Source organism: Leopardus geoffroyi, chromosome B4 (assembly GCF_018350155.1).
Source record: "Leopardus geoffroyi isolate Oge1 chromosome B4, O.geoffroyi_Oge1_pat1.0, whole genome shotgun sequence".
NCBI lineage: Eukaryota > Metazoa > Chordata > Mammalia > Carnivora > Felidae > Leopardus > Leopardus geoffroyi.
This window is the reverse complement of record NC_059341.1, coordinates 90617971-90629344: the sequence shown is the minus strand read 5'-3', so window position 1 is coordinate 90629344 and position 11374 is coordinate 90617971. Positions and strand designations below refer to the sequence as shown.

At 40.3% G+C, this 11374-nt stretch overlaps 1 protein-coding gene across 1 annotated transcript in view; it reads left to right on the top strand.

Annotated features, from left to right (window-relative positions):
* GNS (glucosamine (N-acetyl)-6-sulfatase) overlaps positions 1-11374 on the top strand; it is a 56375-nt gene that overhangs the window by 18889 nt on the left and 26112 nt on the right. Inside the window, exons 9-10 of the mRNA XM_045464851.1 lie at positions 719-822; positions 7549-7650. Of these exons, the coding sequence (XP_045320807.1) occupies positions 719-822; positions 7549-7650 (206 nt within the window). The remainder of the gene's footprint in view (positions 1-718; positions 823-7548; positions 7651-11374) is intronic.

Genomic DNA, 11374 nt, shown 5'->3' with positions numbered 1-11374 from the left:
TTATCTTTAGTCAGCGTTTTCCATAGATTGGTAATTAGATCTACCATCGTAATAGAAATTCACGTTTCCAGTGAGAATGCTTTCTTCGGTGATACTGACATGTACTTCCTGTTGCATCATTTCATGAGGGTGTCTGCTTGGCCCACTTTAGCAAGGCTCCTAGTTGATGGCTCATGTGGTATCAGCCTGAGCCTCTCCTGTGAACCTTTTGTGATTGAAGCTTCCATTGATGATTGTTGCTTGAATCCCTTCTCTCAAAAATTGCAAAGTGTTGACTTCCTAACTCTGTCCTTTTTGCATTTATTAATTGGAATTCCTTAGAGAAGAACTTCCTCACATCAACTGTTTGGTTATCTTGAAATTGATTGATTCAGGAAAGGCCAAATAAATGTTTTTGTTCCTTTATTTACAGTTTTTAGAGTACCCTCGTTCAGTTGTGGTCAGGTTGAGTAACATACATTATATTTGTTAACAGTACTTTCCAGTCAGTCTTTTTGCTGAATATGTCCTATGTTAGACCAACGAGTCCCCTGAGACATTTGTTTAAAGATGAGCTCATTTCCTGCCTTGTAGTAATAAGAGACCTGAGCGATTGTAAACTTTCCATTAAAGTGCCATAAATAGTAGGACAAAGTTGTTTTCATTCTTACTATCAATTAAATGAATCAGTGACACATCTATCCTGGCTCCCTCTTTACCCCATGTATTTTGTTTTCAGGACAGTTTTCTTTGCCAATAGACAAAAGACAGCTGTATGAGTTTGACATCAAAGTTCCACTGTTGGTTCGAGGACCTGGGATCAAACCAAATCAGACAAGCAAGGTAGGTGCCTGAAAAAATGATGGTGTTTACAGGTAGCACTTGCCTAAGAAAAGAAGGTTATTTCTCTGGAGAAGAGCCTAATTAGATTTCTCCCGCTATGAGGAGGAAGTCTGATTGGCTTAAGATCTTTTAAGTGTATTTATAAGCCTTGGAAATAGCGATTTCCTTTTTTATTTTCTGGCCACCTTCCATTAACTCTATTCCCCCCCGCCCCTCCCCCCCATATATACACATCATATCAGGATAAATAACTTTTATTTGTCCTTCAAGACATAAATCTTTTTTTTTTAATGTTTGTTTATTTATTTATTTTTTTTTTTAATTTTTTTTTTCAACGTTTATTTATTTTTGGGACAGAGAGAGACAGAGCATGAACGGGGGAGGGGCAGAGAGAGAGGGAGACACAGAATCGGAAACAGGCTCCAGGCTCTGAGCCATCAGCCCAGAGCCTGACGCGGGGCTCGGACTCACGGACCGTGAGATCGTGACCTGGCTGAAGTGGGACGCTTAACCGACTGCGCCACCCAGGCGCCCCATTGTTTGTTTATTTTTGAGAGAGAGAGAGAGCAGGGGAGGGGCAGAGAGAGAGAGACACAGAATCCAAAGCAGGCTCCAGGCTCCAAGCTGTCAGCACAGAGCCTGATGCAGGGCTCAAACTCATGAACCGTGAAATCATGACCTGAGCTGAAGTCACATGTTTAACCGACTGAGCCACCCAGGCACCCCTGCAAGACTGTAAATCTCTACCTTGTCCTAGAACAGTGACTCTCCTGTGCAGTGCTCCTCAAAATCACTCTCTGAAATTGTGAAAGGTTCAACATCCACAATGGTTCTAATGGACTCACTTGGATGGAATAGAGACCCAGCCTCTGGTTTTTTTTTCTTCAGTTCACAGATGATTACGAGAGGCAGCCCGGTTTGGGGCCTACTACCCTGTAGATCAGAACTCCTCAGGCAGATTTCCCCTGGGGACCTTGTTAAAATGCAGGTTCTGACTCTGCATTTCAGACTTCCCAGCTGATGTCTGCTGCTGATGTGTCCTCACTTTGAGTAGAACATTCTAGAAAGCCTGTCTTGTGAGGATTTCGTTCCTCTCTCTGTGGGACTTTTCCTTGCTAATGTGTTTCTGCTTTACTGATTCTCCTAGAACTGTCATAATGTACCACTTTCTTTCGTTGCCATTTCCATTTGGTTTCATTGTCTTTTTCCAAACTTGGTACCTCATACTGAGGCACTTTGTTCCTAGATCCAAAACACTTTGTAGGCACCCTGATTCAAAACACTTTGGTCTAACGCTTGGGAGATAAGAATTGATAAGCTCTACCAGTTATGTCTTTTGTTTCCTGATAACAGCTCTGTGAGGCAAAAGGAAATGAGCAAATACATCGTTTAAGCTAAGTTTGGAAAGTGGGCCAGACTTTCTGGGTATACTAGATACTTTAGTTTAATTTGGAGGTTTAATGTTTACTTTGTTTAAATGTCTGTAATTCACTTATTTCCTTTTGTAATGCTCAGATGGAATTCTGTTGAAATTCGTTCAGAAAGGTAAAATGGCCTTCATAATTTCCTTTGGAGTTTTCGTTTTCTCCTAAGACCTATAATCCTAAAGCCAGCCACTTCCCAGTACAAATTCAGTTCCCTATACATGGGCCTTTTTTCAAAGGAGATAGGCGAGTTTGGAGGACCATTAAATCTTAAAAAGCATTTTATTGATCTCGATGTTGGGAGTTGATTCAGGGACATGTCTGCAGCTGTGTACATTTCTAAGGAGCAGGGCTACTGGGGCCACTTCTAACCAATGTGCCGAAGGAGGCTGAATGAGAACAGAGTGAAATGTAACAACCAGCTGCCCATTGAACAAACCATTCCTTTTGTCTTCAAGTTAACAGTGGCAATGAGAAAAGTTCACCTTCTCTAAGCAGTCTAAATGAAGCTTGGTTCTTAGAAAACCATTTCAATAATAACTATGATTTGTTGAATGCTTCATATGTGACAGCTGTTATTCTAAGTGTATTAGCTGTACCGACTCATTTAACTTTCACGGCCTTATGAGAAACAGATAGCTATCCCCCTTTTACAGATGAGGAAATTGAGGTACAAAGTTAAATGGTTTGCCCAAGATAATGTAGCTAAAAAGTATCACAGTCTGGCTCCAGAGTCTGTACTTAACCATTACAGTATAGCTCAGAAAATATTTAAGTATCTTCTTGTGCCAGCAGCCTTGGATACACAGTACTGAGCAGTCAGGGAAGATCAGTCCTTAAGTCCCTGTGTGCAGGAGAACCAGATACTTCAGCTACACTTGTTAGTGAGAGCCTCCGACGCATTTGAGCAGAGACCTGAATGTTGAGAAGGATATAGTCCTGCAGAGATTTGTGGGAGGTCACTCTGAGCAGAACAATAAATGCGAAGGCACAGATATGAGAATGAGCTTGGCTTGTTCAGGGGACAGAATGTGGCAGTTGTACTGAATTACTTTCACTTCCTAAGTGAACCATCTCTCTGCCCTCCTCACCTTTGTATGGCTGATTGCTCCTTCTGTTTGGAATGCCCCTCTTGAGCCCCTTCCACCTCACTAATTGTCCTTTAGAGCTTCGGTTTTGGACTCCTGTCTGGAAAGTCTCTACAGACCCCTGCCCCCACTTGGGGTAGGTGTTCTTCCCATTTTCTTAGCTGGCCTCACACTTACCACACCCTACTGAGTTTGTCTTTTATCTGGGGAGTTCCTAGAAGAGAAGCACTGTCTAAGCTTAGACTACCCAGCCCTTACACACACTGGGGGACATCCTTGTTGCTTGAATGGTTAATTAATTACCAAGGTCACATAGTAAGTGGCAGAACCAGGACTGAAAATTAAGTGTGTGGTTAAAATCCGTGTGTGTGTGTGTGTGTGTGTGTGTGTGTGTGTGTGTGTCTTGCACTGCTGTGCTGACAGATGTAGTTGGACATGTGTGAAATGCTCAGCTTCCACCGTGCACAAAGAATGTCAGAGATGGTGGGTAGTTCATCATGTGTGGACAACATAGTTGTCTCAGTGCCAGTTGTCCCGTGTGAGTGGCACAGGGTTTTGAGTTGGGCATAATAAACTGAGCCTCCAGAAGCTGATGGCCAAAACAGGGCACGTTTGACCAGTGGGGCTTAGCTGTTGGGAGATCAGAAGCAGGTGGTATGTGTGAATGCCAAAGACTGGCTTATTGAGGTTTTCTCCCCTGGCTGGAAGTTAATCTAGCTTTAGATTTGGTGGTAGAAATTCTTCAAAAGGGTTTTAAGCAAGAAAAAGGTTAGCAGGAAAAAAATGACCAGCATGATCCAGGGGAAATAGAACTGAACTGTCTATTCAAGTGGACAACATATTCAAGAAGAACTGTCTATGTCAAGAAGACAACATATTCAAGAAGAACTGTCTATGTCAAGAAGACAACATAATGGCTTTAAGACTGGACAGAATAAGCCTTGTTTCCCTACGTGAAGTCGGGAAGATGGTAAGTGAAAGATTCTCAGGTGTAACTTAGTGACACCCTGGCTTCATACTTGTAGGGAAGCTGGGGTTGAGGCGTCAACCCAGATGAAGCAGCCCAAGATGGGGAGAGTTCTCTGCTCTCTTACATGGTTCCACTGCTTTTCTCTACGTGGATTTGGGGTGTTCTCTGGCATGCTTTGAGTCTTCCGTTGATAACTTTACGTGAATTCTTGATTCTCAGGGCTTAAATGTCTGTTTGGAAATCCAGTGTATCCTCCTGAGAACCCTCTTAGTTTTTTTCTTTCAGTAATTCTGTAGCACTGTCATTTTTTTAGAGCTAAAAAAATAAGCAGCTGCAAGGCATGATATCCCTTGATTTCATGCCCCAGAATTTTCTCAGAGCTTTTACTTGATCAGAATGTCTGTATACTTCAAACCTAAGAACATTACCAAACAGTGAGGCTGTGATTTATGAAATAATTTACTTTTGGTCTTGTCAGTGCTTTTTTGGTTTCAATCCATAAATGAATCTTTATACTTATAAAAGCAGTACCATTTTAGGAACTTGAATGCTAATGTTTCTAGAAGTCATTATGATCATGGGTCCATAGTGTCCATTCTAATTGTTATTTGTAAAAACCAGAGGTAGGTGTAATTCTGTTGAATTCTTTGCTCCTCCCATTTCCACTAGAAGTCTACCATCTCCTGACATAGTGTGCTAATTTTGAGACTCTTTACCTCTTAGTCAAATAAAAGTCTAGAAGGTAATAGAATTTGTCCATTATTTCTATGAAAAATGTGATTATTGTAGATACCTAGGAACGGAGAGTCCTGGGATGGTGTTTATGGCACTTGGGCCGAATCTTAGGGACTCTTGATTTGTACTGAAACCTAAAAGACCTGTCTCCCCATAGAGCAGACTCACTCGAGAGAGGCCCCGCACCCCCGGTTCATACAGGTGATGGTTCTTGAGGCAATTGCTGGTGAAACAGGCAGTCACCGTTTAAAAAAAATTTTTTGTTTAATGTTTATTTATTTCTTAGAGACAGAGAGAGACAGAGCATGAGTGGGGAGGGGCACAGGCAGAGGGAGACACAGAATCTGAAGCAGGCTCCAGGCTCTGAGCTGTCAGCACAGAGCCTGACATGGGGCTGGAACTCAACAGACTGCAAGATCATGACCTCAGCCGAAGTCGGACTCCCAACCGACTAAGCCACCCAGGCACCCCCAGGCAGTCACTATTTTATATCTCTACAGGCTTTATTATTTTGGTGTTTACTTTTTTTGTTGTTTTCTTATGAAACTGCCTTGGTCCTATTACTAATACCTGTGGAATTGGCTTTACGTCATTTATGTTTTAGACATGACTGAAGATCTTTTAGTCACGTGTCAGGGTCTTGTTTCCTTGATCTGATTCCGAAGGTAACATATGTGCTGCTCTTTCCTGCCACGATCTTTTCTGTATTCATACCCAGTCTTCTTGACTGTGTTCAGAGCGGTTCAGTCTGTCTGGGAGTCTTGGAATTAGGCAAGATATTTCTTACACTGGGTCTTGTAGAATCTCTAGAGATGTCATTTTTGTGGGTTTTTTCCCCAGTAACATACGGATTGCCTTTCCCGTGAGTGGCTTGCCACTGAATGGTAATTTCTGACAGCTGCAGCATTACACTAAATGATTCACAGCCAAGATAAGCATTTTGGTCTGCCCTACAAGAGCCATCATAGCCACAGGAGAGCTGGCCCCTGGATATTGCCCTGAAAATGCTTTCTTGCCTTTCATGTCTGTACTTTTGGTTTTGTTTTTAAATTAAAAGTTCCTGACTTGGTAGGAATCCCCATTTGGCCTTTCCTAAGACGCTCTAAGTTTTCTCAACAATGTTGAAGACTTAATTTCCTTTGAGTAAATGGTAGGTTTTCCAGTTACGAGCTGTTGGCTTTGTTTCAGTTACTTCTCTTTCATTTTCTCATCTGTAAAATGGGGGAAATATACTGCATCCTACAGTTGTGGTGAGGATTAATTGAGGATAAACGGTAAATACCGGCACAGAATAGGTGCTCGGTAAACATTAGTGCCCCTAGTTTCCATGGTGGATTGTCTTCACCATTCTAAAAGGTTTTCCTAGCCTGTGGCTGAAGTGACTTCAGGTGTATGCTTAGGTCCTGTATAGGCCTACACTGTCCCCTACAGTAGCCACCAGCCACACGTACCTGTTAATGTCAAGTTAAATAAGGTATATACAATGAATTTCCCCTTTTTTTTTTTTTTTTTTCCACTTTAATGTGGTCACTAGACAATTTTAAATTGCATATGTGGTCCCATTGTATTAGACTCTTCTGGTTTAGGTCCTAACGAGGATTTGTGTACAGAAAGAAAATAGGCTAATAAACTAAAGGAATAAGGCAAGGTATAAATGCAGGACAATAACTTTAATTTCTAGAATGTTTATGTAGCACATTTAAGTTCTGTGCTCTTTAAGGAACCTTTTATCAGTGCACTGTTGGAATAAGTTTTCTGTGGTCTCCAGCCTATTGCAAACATTTTTTAGTATGTGTTAATCACTTTGAGAAACTATGAAAAGGGCTAATATCCTCCTTGGTAAAAAGTATTTAACTTTTGGGACACCTGGTTGGCTCAGTCGGTTGAGTGTCCCAACTCTTGATTTCGGTTCAGGTCATGATCCCAGGGTCATGAGATTGAGTCCCATGTCAGGCTCGGGACCCCCATTCCTGCTCCCTCTCCTCCTGCCCCTCCCCTTCCGCCCCTCTTTCCCACTCGTGCGTGCTCTGTTTTTCTAAAAATGAAAAAATAAATTTAAAAAGCATTTAACATTTGAGACTTTTGAAAATGTCAGGAGTTCATTTGAAATCAAATTTAGTGAACTATAGAAATAATCAAGTTGTAAACACTTTGTATAAATTAATTAGCCCAACATTTTCTCATAATTCATCAGACTTCGGGCAGTTCCAAAGAAGTTTTGAAAAATGTTTTGATCAATAACAGTATAGGTTGAATAAATACATAACTTCCCAGGGGCTTATATTACAAGTCTTGTTACACCTTTATGTGTTGTTGTTGTTTTTTAATTATTGTAGTTATGTTTGAATCAATGAGTCAGTAGACCTCAGTAAGTCTAGGCTATACAAAAATAATAATAGTAAATGCTGTTTGTCTTCTGGATGGGGTGGGGAACAGCTATATTACAGGTAAAAAAGAAAAATCAGACAAACTGTGTTCTAGATTGCTTCTTTTTTCCTCATTCTCATAGATGCTCGTTGCCAACATTGATTTGGGTCCTACTATTTTGGACATTGCTGGATATAACCCAAATAAGACACAGATGGATGGGATGTCTTTATTGCCCATTTTGGTGAGTATAAAGCCTTCAATCAGGCCTGAGCCAAGACTCTGAAATAAATTCCAGGGTGTATAAATTTAGACTTAAAAATTTAAATCTTAAACTACTAAATTTGGGGAACAAAATAGAATTTTTCTCTTCTCTATGGTGGGAAAGAGTTTTCTAAAAGACTGATTGGACCACATATAAAGAGTTGTGTATCCTCCCTTCCCTCCCCACTGCCCCAAAAAGAAACCATCATAAACAAAGTGAAGACAGGTGACAAACTGAGAAAATAGTTGTAACATACATGAAAAAGGGTACTTGGTCCTAATAGATGAGTTCTTAGAAAGCAGAGATTAATATCCTAGTAGAAAAGTGGGCAAAAGAAGTAACTTAACAACTCATGGAGAAATGAGAAATGGCCACAGTAAATGCAAAAACATTGCTCCAGTGCTCATCAAGAAATGCTTAACCGAAGGAGGCCTTTATTGCCTACAGTACTGGCAAAGATTACAAAGATTTATACCCAGTATTTTCAGAAGTCTGAGAAAATAAAAACTACTCAGACTGTGTTCACAGAAGTGTGATCAGTATGAGCTGTCAGGAGGCTGAAGGTCTTTAACAAGACCTTTCACTTCAGAATATACACATTAAGAGGCTCCTGGCTGGCTCAGTCAGTGGAGTGTGCGACTCTTGATCTTGGGGTTGTGAGTTCGAGCCCCACGTTGTGTACAGAGATTACTTGAAAATAAAATCTTAAGGAAAAGAAATACATTAAGCAATTCCATCTGGGAATTTATTCTAAAGGAAACACACTTAACTCAAGAATATTTGAGCACCTCCTGTGTGTCTGGCACTGCACAGAGCTAAGGATCTGTGGAAGGATCAATATTAAGTTGGGAGGATCAGTATTAAAATGTGTTGCGGTTTATGGTGACTCATTATAGGTGACTCTTACTGGTCTGAACCTGTTACGACATATTATTAGGTAGTATATGCTTCATACGAGAGGACTCCTGTCACTCACATAAGTTACGAGATAGAAGAAATCCCCGTGAACTCATCACCTCGTTTAATAAGGCAGGTATTCCCAGTGCTGGTGCATCCCCCCGTATGCCTCTCCCCATCCTGCCTACCTACCTTTGTATGCCCCGTGGGAGTGATCCTTTTCCTGAATTTCATGGTTACCATTCTCTGGATTTTAATTTTTTAGTAATGATGTACATATTCCTAAACGAAATACCTTAGTTTTGATATTGTTTTGCACTCTAAAAATTATACCCTACTGAGTGTAGTCTGGGACTTTTTTCAACTCAGCATTGTTTCCAAACTGATACATGTTGTTCACAGATGCCTAATTTCCATTGTATGAATGCATCACAACTTAATTACCTGTTTTGTCAGTGGATAAACCTTTCTGTTATGCTAGTTTTGTTTTAGGAACAGTGCTGTTAGAGCATTTTTATATATTTCTTCCAGTGAACGTATGTGTATATACCAAGGTATGGGAATTGCACATTGTTCTCTTCTACAGATATTACCAAGTTATTTTTATAAAGAGGTCATCAATTTACCTTCCCAGCAGCAATGTATGCGATTTCCCTTTGTTCTATATGAAACCGTCAGACAGCTTAATTTTTGCCAATCTAGTGGTTTAAAAAGACCAAAACTTTATTTGGTCCTACTACTGTGTGTGCATTTCTTTATTTATTAATGAGATGAATCATTTTAACAGCTTACTTGACTTAATTCATACAGTTTACTGAAGTTGACAGTTCAGTCATTTTTGGTATATTCAGAGTTGTACAGCCGTACCATAATCTAAATTTAGAACATTCTCACCATCCCAAAAGGAAACCCCAGATATATTAGCAGTCTCCCCCCACCTTCGCTCCCTCTCCCAGCACCAGGCAAGCACTGATCTACTTTCTGTTGCTATAGATTTGTCAGTTGTGGCCATTTTGCATAAATAGAATCATATGTGGCCCCTGTGACTCGTTTCTTCTCCTGAGTATAATGCTTTCAGAAATCATGTTGTAGCATGTATCGGTATTTCATTCCTTTTTATTACCAAATAATATTCCATTGTATGGATGTGTCACATTTGTTAATCCATTCCTCAATTGATAGGTTGTTTTCCCTTTTTGGCTACTGTGAATAGCGCAGCTGTGAACACTGTGTACAAGTTTTTGTGCAGACAGATGTTTTCAGGTCTCTTGGGTATATACCTATACCCCTGGGAGTAGAATTGCTCTTTCGTATGGTGACTTATGTTTAACTTATTGAGGAACTGCCGGACTATTTCTTAAGCAACTGCACCAACGGTGTATAAGGTTTCAAAATTTGCTGTATCCTTGCCAACACTTGCTGTTATCTTTTTATTACATCGTAGCGGGTGTGAAATGTTATCTCCTTGTGGTTTTGATGTGCACTTCCCTAACGACTGATGATGTCGAACATCTTGGCATGTGTTTATTGGACATCTGTGTCTTCTTTGGAGAAACGTCTGTTCAGATCTTTTGCCCATTTTTTAATTGAGTTTTTCATCAGTGAATCCTTTTTCATTTATGCCTTTTATGTTGCTTCCCTTGTGAAGTGCATCTTTTTGCCCGTGATGCCCTCCCTGTTTGTGACTTGTCCTTGCTCTACATTAAGATATGAGAACACAGGAGTTAAATGTATAAATCCTCTCTTTTATCGTTGGTGTTCTTTGTATCTTGTTTATAAAAAGGCTCCTGAACCTCGAGATCAAAAACAATTCTCCTAGGTTTTCTTAGAATAGTTTCATACTTCTCCCTCTTACACGGAAGTCTTTGGTGTATCTAGAATTGGTTTTTCTGGCATGGTATGAGGAATTCAGTTTCATTTTTTTCTCTATAAATACTCCGTTGTCTTTTCTGTTCCACACATGTGTCTTTCCTTGTACCAGTATCATTTTTGTCTTGTTATAAAGCTGTGTAATTAAATCTGTAAAGGCACACCTCTGTCATTGTCCTTGTGAGGATCTTAGCCACCTCTCATACAAACTTTAAAGACCACTTTTCAGATTAACTGAAAAAATTCATATTGGATTTTTGGTTGATTTGCTGAATCTATAGATCAGTAAAAGGAAAATTTACATCTTTTAATGTTCTCCATACAAACTTTATACTATATGTCTCCTTTCTAGTTAGGAAAAAAACCACTTCACTATGGGGATGAAATTACTATGCAGTTGACCCTTGAATGAGTATGAATTGCGTGGGTCCACTTACAGGTTTTATCCTGTAAACATTGGAAAATATTTTGGAGATTTGTGACAGTTTTTAAAAACTAGCAAATGAACTATGTAGCCTAAAAGTATTGGAAAAATAAGAAAAGGTTAAATATGTCACACATGTATAATTTATATGTAGATACTATTTTATTACTTACTACCATAAAATATATACAAATCTATCATAAAAAGTTAACACTTATCAAAACTTACACAGGGGCGCCTGGGTGGCTCAGTCAGTTGGGCGTCCAACTTCAGCTCAGGTCATGATCTCACAGCTCGTGATTTCGAGCCCCACCTCAGGCTCTGTGCTGACAGCTCAGAGCCCGGAGCCTGCTTCAGATTCTGTGTCTCCCTCTCTCTGCCCCTCCCCTGCTTGCATTCTCTCTCTCTCTCTCTCTCTCTCTCTCTCTCTCTCTCTCTCTCTCTCCCTCTCCCTCCCTTCCTCCCTCCCTCCCTCCCTCTCCCGCCCTCCCCCTCTCTCCCCACCTCTCAAAA